Source organism: Rhinoraja longicauda, chromosome 8, assembly GCF_053455715.1.
Source record: "Rhinoraja longicauda isolate Sanriku21f chromosome 8, sRhiLon1.1, whole genome shotgun sequence".
NCBI classification, from domain to species: Eukaryota; Metazoa; Chordata; class Chondrichthyes; order Rajiformes; family Arhynchobatidae; genus Rhinoraja; species Rhinoraja longicauda.
The window spans coordinates 36,401,343-36,422,746 of NC_135960.1; the positions used below are offsets into that span (position 1 = coordinate 36,401,343).

General features: G+C 41.8%; 1 protein-coding gene across 2 annotated transcripts in view; it reads right to left on the minus strand.

Moving 5' to 3' along the window:
- Positions 1-21,404, minus strand: part of creb1b (cAMP responsive element binding protein 1b) — a 76,919-nt gene that overhangs the window by 27,629 nt on the left and 27,886 nt on the right. Inside the window, exons 1-3 of one of the 2 annotated variants that reach the window (XM_078403663.1) lie at positions 10,658-10,749; positions 6,465-6,575; positions 1,223-1,366 (exon numbers count right to left, since the gene is read on the minus strand). In XM_078403663.1, the coding sequence (XP_078259789.1) occupies positions 1,223-1,360 (138 nt within the window). In that variant the 5' untranslated portion in view covers positions 1,361-1,366; positions 6,465-6,575; positions 10,658-10,749. Of the gene's footprint in view, positions 1-1,222; positions 1,367-6,464; positions 6,576-10,657; positions 10,757-21,404 lie in introns of those variants that run through there. The other variant, XM_078403664.1, reaches the window with a different exon arrangement.

A 21,404-nucleotide genomic window follows, 5' to 3' on the forward strand; every position in this document is an offset into this window, starting at 1 on the left:
AACATTGACTGTAACTGTTTCTCTTTCCATGGATGTGAGATGATCTTTTCAATATTTCCATCATTTTCTGTTTTGGTTTAAAATGTGTTAAGCCTGGCTGGGAGTCAACTTTATCACGAGATGGTTAATTTTGCACTGAAATATCACAAAACTTCACGGTAAAATCCCAGTATAAAAGGAAAGATCATCATCTGATTTAACTGAATAGTCTCATGACTTATATTCTCCATTTACAGGAAAGTTATTAAACATCTAGTTTGACTAAACAGTTACAGGTCCTTAGGATCAAGTACAACAGATACAGGAATGTAATTCCTGTGAGATTTTGTACAATGGTCAAGGTTCAAAAGTTCAGAAATTGAAGTCAATACTTAAGATTTCGATACGTGTTTTCAAATAGATAATCAAATCTGCTTTACATTAATTTGAGAACACGAATTTGAGACGAGTTTATATTTCCATGCTTTATAACGTTAAAAGTTGCCATTCAGTCCATCAAACCCATGAGGTCCCAGAGCACTTCCATCCGTACACTTCCACAATCATAGGGAACTGGTATACATTCTGGTATACATTCACTGGGCCAATGGAATAGAAGCATATTGTTACATAACAATGACATTGAGAAAACCGTAACTAGTTATTTCTGAAAACAAGAAAGCTATGCCAATGGAAGGATTTAAGGAGATGGAATCCAAGCAAAATAAATTTAAATGTATGCTCAACCAATAAAATAGAATTAAAGCTTTACGTTAAATAAAACTTCATATAAGACAACACATTTGCCTCTTTCAACATTCTGCAAAAGCTCTTAAAAATATGAGGGCTACTGCTGACTTCAGTAACACAAATAAGAGCAGCGAAAACAAAGGGAAAAGGCTGATGGTCACTTCTAGTCTATGCTAATAAATTTATCACAAAGATTTCTTTAAATTAAGTGACAAATCAGCTGTTAACATGGACAAAGCACAACCAGAAACCTCTAAAACAACCAAAAGTGATCTTAATAAAGGAAATGAAAAATGAGAATTAATTGGCCCACGCATAAAAATACTCTTTCCATGATTTAATTCCCTACAACCTATCGCACAAAAAACTCTCCTAGGAAAATAATTTATATGTTTGAATATGGGAAAAATCCAATTCTTTGCACATTAAGTATTTGTTATATTTCGAGTCAGTACACTTAGATCACAAAGTTACCTATTATCATGGTACTTACGTGAACTGTCTGGACATGAGGCGATTGTATAACTGATGACTGAGCTGCTTGGATGACTCCTTGGACTTGAACAGTCTGGCCATTAGGCAACTGCACTAAAGTTACCGTTGGACTGGTTGTTGAATGGATCCCAGGCATGGTTACCTGCAAGTATGTACAACAAAACTTGATTACTGTAATCTGTTGAATCAATTTAAACATTCTATATTCCTACATAAACATGCTCAATGCACTGAAATACAAAAGGTGTTACGAGACATTTTTTTCCAAAAAAAGATACGCTCATTTGCCATTTTGCTTTGCAACAAAATATTGCTTCAATAACCTAATAGCAAAAAAAAAGACAAAATGCAGGAGTAACAATGGGTCAGACAGCATCCCGGGAGAACATACACAGGTGATGTCCCGGGTCAGGACCCTTCTTCAAACTAATGGGGGGGGGGGGAAGAAGAAAGAAGAGGGGCAGGACAAAGCGAGGCAAGTAATAGGTGAACACAGGTGAGGATGGATTTCGATAGGCAGATGGTTTACAAAGGGCAGAGATGAGGGGGGGGGGGGGCAAGGGTCATAGGAGAGAAAGGCTGGGGTTCAATATTCATATAGTTGGGTGGTAAGCTACCCACACGGAATATGAGATGTTGTTCCTCCAGTTTCCATGTGGCCTCAATGTGGCAATGAAGGTGGCCCAGGACAGTATGGGAATGGTAAGGGGAGTTAAAATGGTGAGCAACCAGGGGATCTGGTAGGCCTTGGCAGACAAAAACGGTCAATAAGTCTATGCTTGGTCTCACCGATGCACTGGAGGCCACATCTGGAACACCGGATGCAGAAGATGAGGATGGAGGAGGTGTACATGAATCTCTACCTCACGTGGAAGGACTGTTGGGGTCCCTGGAAGGAGGCGAGGGAAGAGGAATAGAGACAGGTGTTACATCGTCTGCGGTTGCAGGGGAAAGTACCTGGGACAGGAGGTTTGGATGGACAGGAATGAGTGAACCAAGGAGTCATGGAGGGAGTGGTCTCTGCTGAGGGTGGAAAGGGATGGAAATGGGAAGCTACAACTGATGGTAGGATCACATTGGAGGTAATGGAAATGTTGACGGATGACGTGTTGGATGCGGAGGTTGGTGAAGTGAAAGGCCAGGTCCAGTGGATCTCTACCTTTGTTCATTCTGGGGGTAGGAGAATCAGAGCAGAACCACAGGACACAGGAGGCATGGTTGAATAGTCCATCTATGACAGCAGAGAAATCAATCAATCTATCTGTCTGTCTGTCTGTCTGTCTGTCTATTACTAAAACTCTCGGTTTGTTTGTGTGTATGTGTGCACCTTGCCCGTGCGCTTCTACACAGCCAAAACGGTACATGATAGCGTCACGAGTTTTGGCCCACCCTACTCACCACTCCCCTATGGTGTGATTATAAAAATCGCCTTATAATCTTTAATAAATCCCCCCGCCCCCCCGAGGACCAACGGGAGGCCAGGCGCCCATCCCAGTCTGCCCCGCGCCTGCCCTTCCATACTGCAGCACGCCGCAGAGGCTCTGGCAGGAGGTCCAACAAGATGAGAGGAATAGATCGGGTAGATGCACAGAGTCTCTTGCCCAAAGTAGGTGAATCGAGGACCAAAGGACATAGGTTTAAGGTGAAAGGGAAAAGATTTAATAGGAACCTGAAGGGTAACTTTTTCACACAAAGGGTGGTGGATGGAACAAGCTGCCAGAGGTGGTGGTTGAGGCAGGGACTGTCCCAACATTTAAGAAGCAGTTAGACAGGTACATGGATAGGACAGGTTTGGAGGGATATGGACCAAATGCTGGCAGGCGGGACTAGTGTAGCTGGGACAGGTTGGCCGGTGTGGCAAGTTGTGCCAAAGGGCCTGTTTCCACACTGTATTACCCTAATACTCTGACTCAATGCGGCAGAGACAGAGTAATTGAAAGTAGGGGATAGCATCTTTGCAAGAGACAGGGTGGGAGGAAATGTAGTCTAGATAATTATGGGAGTTGTTAGGTTTGTATTAGACGTTAGTAGATAATCTGTCCTCTGTGATGTTGACTGAGAGATCAAGAAAGGGGAGAGAGGTGACTGAGATAGCCCAGATAAATTTGTGGGCAGGGTGGAAGTTATGGGTAATGCTAATGAAATCAATGTGTTTTACACAGGTGGAGGAGGCAGAGCCTCTGCAGTTATCGATTCCCCCACTCTGGGCAAGAGATTCTGTGCATCTACCCGATCTATTCCTCTCATGATCTTATACACCTCTATAAGATCACCCCTCACCCTCCCGAGCCTCTCTATTCTCCACTCACTTTTGTTCATCCTATTAATGATGCAAATTTAAATGCTCAAATTCAAATGCTTAAATTATCAAATTCCTCCATGTAGTCTACTTTGTAAATTACACAATCACATACTTTTCACACAAATACAAAACACTGTGCTCTTCCTTTCCTGATCTATTTATCTTGAGACCAGGGTGTCATCAACAAGTCTAACATCTATTGCTCATCCCTAATTGTGTTTGAAAAGATTTGGTAAACTATTTTCTTGAACTTCTGTTATCCTAGTGGTGAAGATATTCTTTCAATGCTGTTGATGAAATTCCAGGTTAAACCCAACAACAATGAAGAACCACCACTATAAGTCAGCATGGAAAAGAACATCCAGATGATGGCGAATCTCTGCCTTTGTTCTTCCTGGCGGCAGAGGTAGCAGGTTTGGAGATGCTATCAAAGCAACCCAAATGAGCAACTTTAGTGTTTTTAGCAGATGACATACACCGCAGCCACTGTACATCAGAGATGGAGAGAATGAATGTTTGGGTTGGTTAATAGGATGCCAATCAAGTGAGCCATTTTGGTTGTTGAAACTCAAGTCATTAGCGCTACACTCATACAGGTAAATGGAGAGTATTTCATTATGCTCCTGATTTGTGCCTCGCTGATGGTAAAAGGACTGAGACACATCATGAAGCAAGTTCTTTATTGCACATACCCTCCCATCACTTGCTTTTTTGAGTTTGTGTATCTAGCCTATTTGAGTTTCTTGACAAAGGTAAACGCAGAGCGATAACAATGGTCTAGCTGTATTACTATCTTTGTATGTCATGGGGTAGACAGATTGTTTTCTTGAGGATGGTCATTACCTGGTACTTTATCTACTAGATTTCAGCCCGTGCCTGAATGTTGTCCATGCATTACATGTGGACATGGATGGTTTCATTTAAGGAGTTGAGAATGAAATTGAACACTGCAAGCATTTGGGCCATTCTTAGTCATATGTGTGACCAGAAATGTGAAAAATTGTGAAATACATCTCTTCTAATTCTGAAAGCATTACAGGTATTGTGTATTTTGTACTGTATATGACATATATGTCAATGTTTATCAAGTGAAATTTTTATATGTTATGCTGACAATGTTTGTTTAGTGTAAGAGGTCAAACATGACTGGTCACGTTTGGTCACACACGTGACCAGTCATATTTGACCTCTTACCCTAAACAGTCAGCATAACATATAAAAATTTCACTTGATAAACTTCGACATATATAAGTCATATAGATTCTTAGTCACACACGTGACTAAGACTGGCCCATTTCTGCTTCCCACCTTATGATGGAGGAAGGTCACTGAAGCAACTGACTGGTGTTTTGTCAAGATCATCACCCTGAGCATCACCTGCAGTGATGTCCTGCAACTGGTTTATGTGACTTCCAATAATCTTTTGGTGATGCACAAGATAAGCCTTTAGAATGTTTTCCCTTTGACTTGAGATTTACACGGGTGCTTTGGTGCCACATTTGGTCAAATGCTGCCACAATGACAAGGGCAATCACTCACTTTACATGTGGTATTCAAATCTTTATCCATGTTTGAAACAAAGCCGGACGACAGGAGCTGAATGGCCCTGGCAAAACTACTCACTAAAGCCAATTTGGTTTACTGGTGAGAAAATTCCTCTTGGCAATGAAGCAGTGCAGGTTAATTGGTCAATAATTAAGATTAGATTAGTCCTGCACTTTTGAGAATGGGAGGGACACATTTGGACAATTTCCCACATTGTTGTTCAGATGCTTCCCGCCTTACAATGCTTCGACTTACGATGTTCCGACTTTGCGACGGTACAAACAGCAGCAATCCATAGCAAGCCGCAGCTTGCTTCCAGTCACGTGAACACGTGTATGCAATGCACTTTAACTTAAGATATTTTCGGTTTCCGATGGGTTTCTTGGAACGTAACCCTATCGTAAGTTGAGGAGCACCTGTATTTATTGTAACTGTAATGGAATAGCTTGGTTTAGAGATGCAGTTGGGTTTGGAGTACTGGTCCTCAGTACAATAGCTGGGATTCTGTTTATCCCACAGCATGTGTGTATCCAATGCTCTCAGCCATTTCTCGATAGCATGTGGAGGAATCAAATTGACTGATGGCTGACTGGCTTTAGCCTTTTCTTTAGCATGCACATGCCAGGGCCTACCAAGATTTGAGAATGGGGGTATTCTGGGAATTGCCACCACCCATGAGCTGCTAATTGTCTATCTTCTTGAGGTGTAATGTGGTAGGACTTAACCTTTAATCTGATTTTAGTTTAGTTTCGAGATACAGCGCGGAAACAGGTCCTTCAGCCCAGCTTTGACCTGTCAAATTGATTCTGACATTTTCACATTTATGGTGCCACAAAACAGTGGAGTGTATTCTTGGTATGAAGCCATCACAATTTCCACAAATATATACAGTGGCTACTTTTACCATTTCTGTCATGGACAGATGTAGCTGCCACAGATAACTAGCAAGGACAAATATGGTTGTTCCTTATTTTCGTTCCTACGCTGTCTGCCACAGACCTTGTTTGACATAATATCAATTACGACTTAACCAGCGGTCTGTGGAGCTGTTTCCCACCCACTCTTGGTGTTGGACATTGAATTCCCACACCAAGAGAGCATTCTGTACTTTTACTATTGTCATGGCTTCCTAACAAGCATTTTTCAACCTGGAGGAGCACTGATTCATCAACTGAGGGAGGATGGCATGGAGTAATCCAGGTTTCTAGATTACTGACTGGTAACTCTACTGTTGCACCAATTTCTGTGTCTGACAATATAGACATCACTTGAGGAGGAGAAAGGAGAAGGATTGGAGAGTTTGAAAGGGATGGCATAACAAATGTCACTGGGATAAAGTTGAATATCAGTAAAGTACACACGTAAGCAAATCACGTCTATTTAAAGATCTCACCAAAACGACCTTATGGTAATGAAAAAAATTTGGTCACGGGTGCATCAATGGAGAACAGCTGGAGTGGTTTTGAAGTGAGAAGAGATGTTTTGATAGATGCTCATACTACAACTAAACAGACAACAGTTGAATCAACTGAGGGTAGGAATAGCAAGCAGGCTACTGAAGGAGTGGCATTGGTGCAAAACAGCACGGCAAGTTGATACAAAGGTCACAAAAAGAGATTGTGTGTTTACAAATAATTTTGTTGCTTTAATGCAATTGGAAGGGCAGTCACCTCATCTGAACTGATTGCAGGAGAGTTGGGAACAAACCCGAGATGACATATTCAAGAGTTTTGGGAAAGGGACATTTTAAAACATGCACTTTTTGAGGTAATATTTGATAAAAGTGAAGCAAGCACCTTTGAAAGCATAATATGTGTTGGCTTTTTCCAAAGGGCAATTTCAGGAATTGACAAATAGTAAATCTAAAACTTTCAAAATGATGTCCTGATGTAGCTGAAAGGTTGGGTTCTTAAAATAGGATCTTAATATGGAACAACAATTCACTGTGACCAGCAATAGTTCTGACTATGTAACTTTGAATTATTCAGTAAAACTAAAAAAAAATCAAGCATTTTGATATGATTTGTGATACTGATTTGGATAAACACATATAATAGTCTAGATTTTAACCAAAGGACAAGATCAGCATAATCTTATTACAACAAAAGCTAATGATGTGATAGACATCAAAGAGCATGAATTCTCCATAAAATGTCATGTCCTCAAAAGTCAGAGGAGCTTTGTCGTGTATATCGCAGTGGTGTACTGCTTTGGCCGCAAGGATGGTTTGCCCACCTTAATGATTGGCAAGGAAAGGCAAAATACTGAGAGATGGCTGATTGAACTTAATCCACACTAATGTGAAATAATGCATGTTGAATTGTTTAATATTGGCCAGCCACATACAATTAATGGCAGCGATCTTAGAAGCCTTGATGTACAAAGAGGGTCAAGTTTATAGTTCCCTGAAAACGATGACATAGGTGGGTAGGGTGTTGAATGGGTTTACCTGAATGGGTTTACCCAACTTGAACTCATAGGTTGGGGTATTGAGTATAAGAGTTAGGATATAAATGGTTAGGTTACACTTGCAATTTTGTGTGCAGTTCTGATCACAACGCTACAGAAAGGATATCGTGCCACCATAAAGAGAGCGGAAGAAATGATCCAGGATTCTATCTGGAATGAAGGGCTGTCATTACTAGGAGATATTGGAAAGCTGGGATTGGAGCGCAGAAGGCAGAAGGGTGATTTATAAAGCTTTATTAAATTATGTGGGGCATAGATAAGGCACAGTCGTTTTTCCAAGCAAAGCAGCATCTTAAACTAGAGGACATGGACAAATGTAACAGAGCCAGCTTCCGAGCTGTACAAAGGTGGCTGGCTCTATGACAAGATCTGTCTGAAGAAGAGTCTTGACCCGAAACGTCACCCATTCCTTCTCTCCAGAGATGCTGTCTGTCCTGCTGAGTTACTTCAGCATTTTGTGTCTACCTTGGCTCTATGACAATTTCAATTTATGACTCAAAATATCCAAGTTAAGTGATGACAGTGCAGGAAGAACGGAGATTTAAAAACTGCATCAAATGCAAGTAACAGGTTAAGAGTTGACAAAAATGTCGTCGTCCCCCCCCCTCAAGTCAGAATAGCATTTACTCCCTAAGACTCATTTATTCCTCAACATTTCAACGATTTAAAAATATGCTGTAAAATGAAGCTACCAAGAACTGGACTGAAATCAAAATTGTTAGGTGCTGGTATCCAGCAGCAACTTTTTTGAAGATTAATTGAAAAAAATCATCTGATTGAATGTGAAATCAATGGAGTAGACACTACATCATAAACAAAGCTATAGATAAAACAAGTTTAGATGCAAAAAGGAGAGAAGAACAAATGAAATGACCTGCTACTACAGTTGCACTGGTTCTTTAGAAAGGAGTGTTGATAGCAACATTTAATTCTTTCTTCTACCCAAAGACTCACATTAGCTTGAAATTTGAGTTCTGATCAAACCAATGTCATTTCTTAGCTTGTTTATTTTCTCATAAAACTAATGAGCAAGCTAAAAAAGAAAATCACGAGGGCAAAAAAATGGGACAGGAGAAAGCTCTGACAGATAGCATTAAGGATAATACTAAGAGATTTTATAAGTACATGAAGGGAAAAAGGGTAACCGGCGAGAGAATGGTAACCCTCAGGAATCAAAGCAGTCAACTCTGCGTGAAGCCACAGGAGATGGGGAAAGGTCTTCAACGAGTATTTCTCCTCTGTTTTTACCATGGAGAAAGACACGAGGATCAAGGAACGGGGCAGTCGGTGGAAGCATCTTGAGGGCAATCAGTATTACTGTTGAGGAGGTGCTGAAGGTCCTGACGGGTATAAAGATAGACAAATTTCCTGGGCCTGATAAGATATATCAGAGGACACTGTGGGAAACTTGAGGGGGAATTGCACGTGCCTTGGCTGAGATTTAAGAGTCGTCATTAAATACAGGTGAGGTGCCGGAAGACTAAAGGGTGGCAAATGCTGTACCTCTGCAGGGAAAAGCCTGGGAGCTACAGGCTAGTGAGCCCAACATCTGTGGTCGGAAAGTTGCTAAAGAGTTAAGCGGTCCAAGCGCAGGCTCGCCGATCGTTCAATCGTTTCGCTGAACACCACTGCTCAGTCCACCTTAACCTACCTGATCTCCCGGTTGCTCAGCGCTTTAACTCCTCCTCCCATTCCCAATCTGACCTTTCTGTCCTGGACCTCCTCCATTATCAGTGAGGGCCAGTGCAAATTGGAGGAACAACAACTCATATTTCGCTTGGGTAGCTTACACCCCACTGGTATAAACATTGACTTCTCTAACTTCAAATAGCCCTTGCTTTCCCTCTCTCTCTCCATCCCCTCCCCTTCCCAGTTCTCCCACCAGTCTTACTGTCTCTGACGACATTCTATCTCTGTCCCGCCCACTCCCCTGACATCAGTCATGACCCGAAACGTCACCCATTCCTTCTCTCCAGATATGCTGCCTGTCCTGCTGAGTTACTCCAGCATTTTGTGTCTAGGTATATAGAACGATAGTTTAAGAAGGATATGGGCCAAATGCAGGCAGGTGGGATTAGTGTAGATGGGGTATGTTGGTCAGCGTGAACAAGTTGGGCCGAAGGGCCTGTTTCCACACTGTATGACTATGACTCTAGATGTTATCTGCCGATTATTTCCTGAATTTATTTTCATTCTTTAGATTTCCAGCATCGATGCCATTTTTTTAGTGCAAATTTACACAGAATGCGTCCCAAGAGTCACAGAGATCACTATTTTTTCTATTCTCTCATCTTATGGAATCATTTATTTACACGGCCATAGTTTCATGAACATCTCCAGCCAACAGCTAACTTCTATCCAGTAAGGACCCGCAAGTTTCTCCACAATGTCAATGTAATAGATAAACATGTTATATTCAAGAACATCAAAAAAAAAGTATATGTGTACTGTCTTTGCCTACATTCACGTCTTGAGTTAATAGATTGCCATTTACCTTATCACCTTGGAGTTTCAAAATGCATTACAGCCTATTATTTACATTTAAAGTGTCATGCGAGAAACATGGCACCCAATTTGTACCCAGTAAGCGCCCACAAGCAACACTGCAAAATGTGTTCCAGTAATGCAGATTGAGGATGTAGCATTTTTCAGTACATTGGAGAAAAATCTCCCTGCTCTTTGAAATAGTACAAAGCAATTTATTTCACATCCACTCAAGATGGTAGACATGGACCCAGTTCAGCATTTCCTCAAAAAATCACGCCTTAAACAATGCAGCGCTGCACGAGTTTTTGTAGTCACAGCCTTCTATTTCAAGAAGGAAGCATGCAACCATAGTTAATTATTGGATGCCCATTAAGCAGGAATATTAGTTATTTTCACCTATCTAGCTGGACAACCGAGAACAACTGGTACTATCACCCTCACTAACGTATCTAACAGAATGTTCTGAAGCATTGAGGTTAAAAGGCTGTTGCAAATACGTTGTGCTGGCCAGTGCAGAAATTCTCTTATGTTAGGTTTGAAGAATATTTTGAAAGATTTGCACTGATACTGTGAATACTCAATCTGTCACTGGTCGCACAAAACCATTTGTAGATAACACTGAAAGTGTACCTGTGCTATAGTGGCAAGCTGTGCTTGTGCCAGCTGGTGAGTTTCCGCTTCTGAAATTGTGTCACCATGCTGAGTTTCTGCATTGGAATCCATTGTTATCTGCAGTACAGGAAAACATAGAATGAAATCATGCTGAAAGGCAATGTTGGCAGCACACAATGCCGAGTCAAGCAAGGATCTACGACAATTACATATTTGACCAGTTATTTTTTTTAAATGATCACTTTCTGATTTCTAAAGCCATTTGTAAACACTGTTTTACTGTCATATGTTCTGAAACGGTCATATGTTCTCAAATGAAAATTTTACTTGAAGCAGCACAAGAGATATGCAAACACACTACTCTGAAAACACCATAGTAAACAAAAAAGTTCAATATATTAAAAAAACAATAATAGTGCAAAGCAAAAACAATGCCCCCCAAGTCTATGTAGGTCAGAACCTATTTGGGGGTTGTGGTGTTTAATAGCCTAATAGTTGTTGGGAAGCTGCTACTCCTGAACTTGGACATTACAGTTTAAAAGATGTTTAAAAACTGAAAATGTTTCCAATGGCAAAGACCCAGAAGAGAGAACATTTATTTTGTCAGAAGAAGGGCCTTGAACTGAAATGTCACCCATTCCTTCTCTCCCAAGATTTAGATTTTTTTTTTAGATTTAGAGATACAGCACGGAAACAGGCCCTTCGACCCACCAGGTCCACGCCGCCCAACGATCCCCGCACATTAACACTATCCTACACACCCATGGGACAATTTTTACATTTGTCCAGCCAATTAACCTACATACCTGTACGTCTTTGGAGTGTTGGAGGAAACCGAAGATCTCGGAGAAAACCCACGCAGGTCACGGGGAGAACGTATAAACTCCGTACAGACGGCACCCGTAGTCAGGATCGAACCCGAGTCTCCGGCGCTGCATTCGCTGTAAGGCAGCAACTCTACCGCTGCGCCACCGTGCCGCCCACTGCTGCCTGTCCCACTGAGTTACACCAACATTTTGTGTCTATCTTCATCTTAAATTTATTTTTACACCATGAATCGATTTTAATCTCGAATGGACCTGATGAAAGGATGAGAGAAAGGAACGGCAGGTGCCGGTTTACAAAAAGAGTGCTGAAGTCAGCAGGTCAGGCAGCATCTCAAAATGGATGAAAGAATGATGCTGGCAGATAAATCTTAGCTTTTAAAAATGACAGAACTATGAGGAAGGAATTGGGAAGTGCGATTAGTCATAAAATCATGTGATAGGAGTAGAATTAGGCCATTAGGCCCATCAGGTCTACGCCATTCAATCATGGCTGATTCATCCAACCCCATTCTCCTGCCTTCTCCCCATAACATCTAACACCTGTACTAATCAAGAATCTATCTATCTCTGCCGTAAAAATATCCACCGACTTGGCCTCCACAGCCTTCTGTGGCAAAGATTTCCACAGACTCACCATCCTCTGACTAAGGAAATTTCTCCTCATCTCGTTCCTAAAAGACGTCCTTTAATTCTGAGGCTATGATCTCTAGTCCGAGACTCTCTACTAGTGGAAACATCTTCTCCACATCTACTCTATCCAAGCTTTTCACTATTTTGCATGTTTCAATGATGTCCCCCCTCAATCTTCTAACCTCCAGTGAGTACAGGTTCAGTGCCGACAAACGCTCATCGTAGGTTAACTACTCATTCCTGGGATCATTCTTGTAAACCTCCTCTGGACCCTCTCCAGAGCCAGCACATCCCTCCTCAGATATGGTGCCCAAAATTGCTCACAACATTCCAAATGCGGCCTGACCAGCGCCTCATAGAGCCTCAATATTTCATCCCTGTTTTTGTACACAAGCCCTCTTGAAATAAATGGTAGCATTGAGTTTGCTTTCTTTTCTATCGATTCGACTTGCAGATTAACTTTTCGGGAATCCTGCACCAGCACTCCCGTCCCTTTGTACCTCCGATTCCTGGATTCTCCCCCCAGAAAATATACGCCTTTATTCCTACTACCAAAATACATGAATCCACATTTTGCTACACTATATTTCATCTGTCATTTCTCTGCCCACTCTCCCAACCTGTCCAAGTCCTCCTGCAGAGTCCCTGCTTTCTCAACACGACCCGCCCGTCCACCTATTTTAGTATCATCCGCAAACTTGGCCACAAAGCCTTCAATCCCCTCATCCAAATCATTAATATTTAACATGAAGAGTAGCGGCCCCAATACTGACCCCTGCGGAACTCCACGGAAGCTATAAATTAAGGCTATCATCTAATTACACAACATTAATAAAATTGCTAGTTAATTCATTAATTGTGCCTGTTTAAAGGAAAAATTACATTAGATATTTTGGAGAAAAGTAGTAAAAGTAAATACTTCCAAAGACCGCATAAAGCACATTACACTGCTTTAGAGATTCGAGAACAGATCCCGCATTTGAGCTTTGCCAACACACAGCCCAAATAGTTATGGTTTCTTTGACATGTTAGATTTTGTGTTGGGATTTTTAACAAGGGATCAAATGCCGCAATAGTAGTGCAAACAGATGTAACTGAGTTTCCTGATGGCCACGTAAATACACCCTAATGTTGCAGCTGCATCTACTGCCTTTAAAAATTGTAAATATGGACCTTATTTATTTTAGAGTCTTCTTCCCAACTTTTTTAGTTTGAAAACTATATTCTCAATTCCCCCATTTTTTGAATGCAGTAGACTTCTGAGAGGCATCAACTGCTCAGTACCTAGATCAGAGCTTTTGTCCTGACCAAAGGCAGGAAATTAATGGGATGATACTTGATCAGTGAGTAGCTTCATGAAGAGTTCTTGGAAATCATTTTCAACTGACTGACATCCCCACTATGCTCTTCTGAACCAGGCATGGGTCATGTAAAACACTCCCACTACTTCTGCAGCAAGTTGAAATAGCCAAGAATGTAACCTGGAATCATGCTGAACTTTGGGATTCAACGGCTTAACCAGCAGAAACGAGAGAAAACTTGAGGGAGAATTTTTAGTCTCTAGTTTTTGGCAACTCTGGAATTTGAAATGCTCAATTCCTTATAATACATTTATGTGAATTACAGCGTAGAAAAGGAAATCTGCTTTTTAATAGGAAAAGTAGTCTTCAATTCATTTCTACCTAGATTAGTAGGCAGTTCAAGTCATTTTAAAATAATATTTACCTGCCCACGTCTTGCCTTCCAGCACATGGCCCATGGCTCTGAATATTACAGTGCAATTACACACAAGTACTGTACAAAGGTGCAAGTTTCTTTCCCGACCCAACCTTTCTGGCAGTCAGTTCCCGATACTTACTGCCTCACCTCTCTTGTAACTCTCCTAATTTTAAATCTCTATTCCTTGTCTTTTTAATCTCTCTGCCAAAGGAAACAAATCCATCCTATATATTCTGCTTAATTTCCTCAGAACTTTATATACCTCAATTAAGCTGCTCCTCTTGTTCCAAAGAAAATTGCCTGAGCTAAATTGGCACTTTCTCATAGTTAAACTTTGAGTGCGAGCAACATCCAAATAAATCTCCTGCACCCTTTGTAGACAGCCCACTTTCCCATTTAAACTTGCTTTATTGTCCTGCACTGCTAATATAAGAACCTGTCCTCATACACTTCAAGGCCACTCTATTCCTCTACACTCAAATTCCTCCAATGTACTGTACATTCATTTGCTTTCATTGAACTTTACATGACTTGGTATTAATTGTCATTTGCCATTTTTCTCTCTGATTAACCAATTCATATTAATGATTTGGACGAGGGAATTGAATGCAACATCTCCAAGTTTGCGGATGACACGAAGCTGGGGGGCAGTGTTAGCTGTGAGGAGGATGCTAGGAGGCTGCAACGCGACTTGGATAGGTTAGGTGAGTGGGCAAATGCATGGCAGATGCAGTATAATGTGGATAAATGTGAGGTTATCCACTTTGGTGGCAAGAACAGGAAAGCAGACTATTATCTGAATGGTGGCCGATTAGGAGAAGGGGAGATGCTGCGAGACCTGAGTGTCGTGGTGCACCAGTCATTGAAAGTAGGCATGCAGGTGCAGCAGGCAGTGAAGAAAGCGAATGGTATGTTGGCATTCATAGCGAGGGGATTTGAGTATAGGAGCAGGGAGGTTCTGCTGCAGTTGTACAGGGCATTGGTGAGACCACACCTGGAGTATTGCGTACAGTTTTGATCTCCTAATCTGAGGAAAGACATTCTTGCCATAGAGGGAGTACAGAGAAGGTTCACCAGATTGATTCCTGGGATGGCAGGACTTTCATATGAAGAAAGACTGGATAGACTCGGCTTATTCTCGCTGGAATTTAGTAGATTGAGGGGGGATCTTATAGAAACGTACAAAATTCTTAAGGGGTTGGACAGGCTAGATGCAGGAAGATTGTTCCCGATGTTGGGGAAGTCCAGAACAAGGGGTCACAGTTTAAGGATAAGGGGGAAGTCTTTTAGAACCGAGATGAGAAAGTTTTTTTTCACACAGAGAGTGGCGAATCTGTGGAATTCTCTGCCACAGAAGGTAGTTAAGGCCAGTTCATTGGCTATATTTAAGAGGGAGTTAGATGTGGCCCTTGTGGCTAAAGGGATCAGGGGGTATGAAGAGAAGGCAGGTACGGGATACTGAGTTGGATGATCAGCCATGATCATATTGAATGGCGGTGCAGGCTCGAAGGGCCGAATGGCCTACTCCTGCACCTATTTTCTATGTCTATGTTTCTATGTTTCATCTACATTTATCTACATTCTTAAGCCTCTTCTCAATATTAACCAATTTTTATATCTGCAAGCTTCTCATCCAAGTCCAAATCAATATTACAAATGGGACCAAATGCTGAGCCTTCTGGAAACGCACTGATAACAGCATTCAGTTACAAAAACATTCAGTGGTCTTTATCATTAACTTCCTGTCACTTTTACATCCAATTTGCCAATCCCCCTTGGGTCCAACAGCTTTATTTTTCACCAGTCTATCAGGTTAATGATCGCATTGAATGGCGGTGCTGGCTCGAAGGGCTGAATGGCCTACTCCTGCACCTATTGTCTATTGTTAACCTTTCTCAAAAGTCTTGCTAAAAATTCAGTCTACAATAAATGCACCTTGTTAATACTGCAAAGAATTCAATCATGTTTGACTGATACAGAAGAGACAAACCAGTTTATATGGATGTTCAAAGGGTTTTTGATAGAATCCCGCCATTCAGGAAGTCAGTCAACAAGGTTAGCGCACACAGAACTGCGGATAATATAGTCCCATTGATTGAGAGCCGATTATCAAAAAGCAGGAAGTGTTTCTTTCTCAGGTAGGCAGGCTGCAACTAGTTGGATATCACAGAGATTGTCACGTGCTCCAAGCTTCTCATGACCGTTTAACAATTTGCTGAGGCGACCAAATGTCATATTTCCATCAACAATAATACATAACTAGGGAGTACTGTGAATAAAGGATGTAGGGAGGCTTCAAGGGGATATGGATAAATTGAGTCTGTGGGCGAAAACATATCATATAATGAGAGTAAATGTGATGTTATCCATTTTGTTGCATAAAACAGACTTTTAAATGGCGTTATTCAAAAGGTACACGTGACAATAAAAGACCTTGGACCTATGTGCCTTTATGCACATCATTGAAAGCTACCATGCTGATAGAGCAAGGGTTTGCTAATATCATGTTATGAGAGAATTTGAGAAGAAGAGTAAATAAGTCTTTCTGAAATTATATAGGTTTTGGTGAACCAGCACCAGGGGTACTCCAAGGGTCTGAAGAAGGGTCTCGACCCAAAATGTCACCCATTCGTTCTATCCAGAGATGCTACATCCCGCTGATATACTCCAGCATTTTGTGTCTATCTTCAGTTTAAACCAGCATCTGCAATTCCTTCCTGCACACCAGGGGTACTACATATAATTGTGTCTCCATATCTCCAAATGAATATACTTGCCATAGAGGGAGCGCAGTAAATATTCACAGGCTAGTTGACAACAATGGTAGACTTGCCACTTAACGAGACTGTGCAGATTAGGCCAGTTTTTACAAGAGTTTACAAGAATGACACATCTCATCGAAACTTAATATTCCTTGGCCTTGACAGATTCCATGCAGCAAGGATATTTCCACTGGCAGAATCATACAGAATCAGGGGTCACGTCTCAGAATAAGGGATAGGCCATTTAAGATGAAGAGATGAGAAGCTTCTTCATGGAGGGTTCAGTTAATCTTTGTATTCCTCTACCCCAGTCAAGGTCAGTCAGTCATTCAGCTCTTTTTTTAAGCAGAGCTTGATAAATTTCTAAATATTGAGACAATTCAAGAAATTTGGGTTTGTGGGGCTAAGATAGAAAATCAATTATGATCTTGACAAATGATGCAGATTTCTGCACGATTCTTGTTTAAATTGGACAGGCCTTTCCTTAACAGGTCCATGCTGATTGTTCCTGGTTAATTGCTGACTTTTTAAATGGAGTTTACACTATCCCTTAGAATGGATTTTATAGGGATAGTATAAACCTCCCCAAACAAAATTCAACAAAAATTTTTGTTATTCGGTTTATTTCTAACTTCCTTTTTAAACAACGGTACAATATTAACACAACTCCAATTCACATTTCTCTTAAGGGCCCCAACCCGAAATGATACCCATTCTTTTGCTCCCGAGATGCTGCCTGGCCCACTGAGTTACTCCAGCACTCTGTCTCTGAATTTAGTGTTCAATAACATGACATTTAATGTTCAGTAACATGACACTTCCCACAACCACACAAGGATTACTGCTCAAGATCTACAATGATGCACCTTTACATGGATTTAAAAATCTCCACAATTTAAGAATATTTAAGCATCATAACAAAATTGATTTGATGGTCATCTGCAAAACTCAGGTTTCAAATATTCTAATTTGTTGCAGAATGCATGGAATCAGATAACAGCTCAGTTCAGCTTGTCATGCTAATTGATAAATTACCAGAGCTTTGCAATTTTTTCCACATTGATTGCAAAATGCAAGGTACCAGGTTGGAATTTATAAACCTCACATGATATTAGAGTTCCACCCAATTGCAATGAAAGCAGTGATCTCAATCCACTTAAAAAAAAAAAGTGAAATAATCATAGCCAAACATAATTCAGCACTGATGAAACACTACCAAATCACGATGAAATGAATAATTCAATTGATGCTCTGGTTCCTAATCAGTTAAGATACTGATATCACTGTAGTCTACCAAAGATCACTTGATGAAGTACAAAGCAGGAATCTAATCCATGATCTTTCTACTCAGAATGTCACAGGCAATTGGTGGATGGTTTTTTTTAGACTCAGAGGGCTTTTGCTCCTTTATGTCAAACTGCCTGCGTTCAGTAATCAGAAAGCAAATGAAAAGCAATTGCTGGAACTCAGCAGCATTACCTATGCTCTACCCATATTGTTGACTATATCCGCTGGTCTTGTTCAAATTGAACTTCCTCTATCTTCATTGACACTGGACAGTTACAATGCACCACAAATCCAGACGACCAAAGTTAAATTCAGTTAAATAAACAATAAATAGAATGGTAGTGTTTTTAAAATGGTCACCATGACAAAACCCAAATGCACAATGCATATGGTTAACCAATATTCATATTCATCTAGTTCTAGCCTTTATTTAACTCCTGACCTACAAGATTGTAGTTAACTATCTGGAACATACTGCTGGAGATGGTAGTGGAGTCAGATATGATAATACATTTAAGAGACTTTTGGATAGGCACATGGATAAGCGGGGAATTGAGGGATATGGATTATGTAGGCAGATAAGAGTTGGCCTTGGCATCATGTTTAGCACCGATATTGTGGGTCAAAGGGCCTGTCCCTGTGCTGTACTATTCTGTTTTTTAAATGCTTACTTTGCAGTAATACCCAATTTGGTTTTTTAAAAAGACTACTTCAAACTGAGTCTGAAGAACAATGTTGCCAGGACTAAAGGGTATGAGCCATAGTGAGAGGTCGAGTAGGCTGGGTCTCTATTCCATGGAGCGCAGGAGGATGAGGGGAGATCTTATAGAGGTACACAAAATCATGAGAGGAAATAGATTCGGTAGATGCACATTTTTTGGCCCAGAGTAGGGGAATCGAGGACCTGAGGACATCGTAGTGGCTATTCCTCGAGGTCGAGGATGATGGTCTACGTTCCGTTGTTTTTATGAACTCTCAGGTGGCTTATAAGTCCAATCCTGGCTTTGAAGGTTCTTCGGCATTCAGGGCAGGTAATTCCAGATGTCAGATCGGGCTTTGGTTGTTGCTGCCTCTCTTTCCGTTTACGTCTCTTTTCTTCTAATTCTGCGCATCTGTGGCCTTCGAAGGTCGCTGTTCCCTTTTGGATGATGGTTCGTCAATTTCCTGTCCTTGGCATTGGTTTCTCAATTGTCGATTTCACATTTCTACATGCTGGCTTTTAAGGCGTCTGTAGACGATTTTGATTCCTGGGGGTAGGTCGTCCTTGATGATGTGGATGGTTGTCGCAATGAAGATCGTGAACAGTGTTGGGGCAATCACGCATCCCTGTTTCACTCCTGATCTGACTTGAAACGGCTCACACTTGCTGTTGCTGGCCATGACTGTGGCAAGCATGTCATTGTGGAGGAGTCTCAGGATTCAAATGTACTTTTCAGGACATCCGTAGGTGGATAGGACATCCCATAAGAGTTCCCTTGACACCGAGTCAAAGGCCTTAGTGAGGTCGATGAATGCCATGTACATAGGTTGAAGTTGCTCATAACATTTTTCTTGTAGTTGACGCATTGTGAAGATCATGTTGGCTGTTCCACGTGATGGTCTAAAACTGGCTTGTATCTCCGGAAGGATCTTCTCGGCTAAAGGCTTGAGTCGGTTGTTCATGATGCAGGCGAGGACCTTGCCTGCTTTGCTAACAGGGAAATTCCACGATAGTTTCCACAGTCAGATCGGTCGCCTTTCCTTTTGTAGATGGTAACGATTGCTGAGTCTCTAAAGTCTCCTGGTACGTCTTCATTTATCCAGATCTTGATGAGAAGTTGATGCAGTTGGTAATGGAGCAGGTTACCTCCAATTTTGTAGACTTCGGCTGGTATTCCGACGAGTCCAGCTGCCTGGTTGTTTTTCAAGGTTTTGATGGCTTCCTTGAATTCAAGTGATGGTATTCTGCTTAGGGAGTCGTCAGCAGGCTGCTTTGGAATGTTGTTGATCACATTCCTGTCAAATGAGACGGCTTGATTTAGATCTTCAAAGTGCTCCCATCATCTAGAATTGATGTCAGCATTGCTCTTCAGGATGGTGGACCCATCTTTGCTTTTGAGAGGGGCTTGACCATCAGTTCTTCCTTTAGTTGCCCTTCTCCAGCTCTGCAGGTCTCACTCAGAGCAACGATGTCAAAGCTGAATTTGAGTTCCCGAGCAACAAAGGTGGTTCTTCTCTCTGGTCTGTCTGAGTTTGGGTTGTCCATCAGAGTTCGTATATTCCAAGTTCCATAGTTTTGTTTCTTGATGGTTTTCGACCGCATGATGGTGAATCCATCTGAATACGGCTTTCCAGACAGGACGAGGCAAAGCAGACTATTTTTAGGGCACCTTTTCTAGCCCCTTCCCAGTTCAGGGTGAGCAGAGTGGATCATAAATAGGGCTACTCAGACATGAATACTGCTACCGAACAACTTTCCTGCTTCTGTCCAAAGTTGAGCGATAGAATCAAGTATTCACTGCTTCCGTGCTGGTTCTTGACTAGGAGCTTCCAGCCATCACGTAGCCTGGTCCCGTCGCCCTTCCCCGATCGCCGAGTCTTGAGTGAAGTTTTGTGCTGCCCACAGAACAAAGACGTGTGTTTGTTTAACGTGTACTTGATGTTGCACTCCAAGAAGCACACAGTCCTTCACAAATCAATCAACTAATTCCAATGGTCAGGCAACCAAGACGATTGGAGCCGTTAGATCTGTTGCAGCCTTCATCCGCCTTCACAGCCGTTGAGTTCAAGATAACTTCGTACGCCTGGTCTGCCGTTGAGGTCTTGTAGGTTGGATCGTTCTTAGTCTGGACCCTCATCCTCGACCGTACCGCCATGGGTGGCCCTACCAGAAACTAGTGCTTCCGACGGCATCGCTCTCGGAATCATGGGGGCACGCAAGCCTCTTCAACACAAGGTGAACAATCCGAAGAGAGACAGGTACATGGATAGGACAAGTTTGGAGGGACATGGACCAAGCGCAGGCAAATGGGACTAATGTAGCTGGGATATTGTTAGCCGGTGTGGGCGAGTTGGGCCGAAGGGCCTGTTTCCACACTGTATCACTCTAGATATTTTCCACATTCTTTATTCTTTTAATCAACCGGGACCAATTTAATACATATAATTTGTATTGTACCTCTTTACATGTTATCATTATCATATATCATATATATACAGCCGGAAACAGGCCTTTTCGGCCCTCCAAGTCCGTGCCGCCCAGCGATCCCCGTACATTAACACTATCCTACACCCACTAGGGACAATTTTTACATTTACCCAGCCAATTAACCTACATACCTGTATGTCTTTGGAGTGTGGGAGGAAACCGAAGATCTCGGAGAAAACCCACGCAGGTCACGGGGAGAACGTACAAACTCCTTACAGTGCAGCACCCGTAGTCAGGATCGAACCTGAGTCTCCGGCGCTGCATTCACTGTAAAGCAGCAACTCTACCGCTGCGCTACCGTGCCGCCCTTGGGAAATAATCCTGTTTCTCTTGGGAAAGTTTGCTGTGGATCC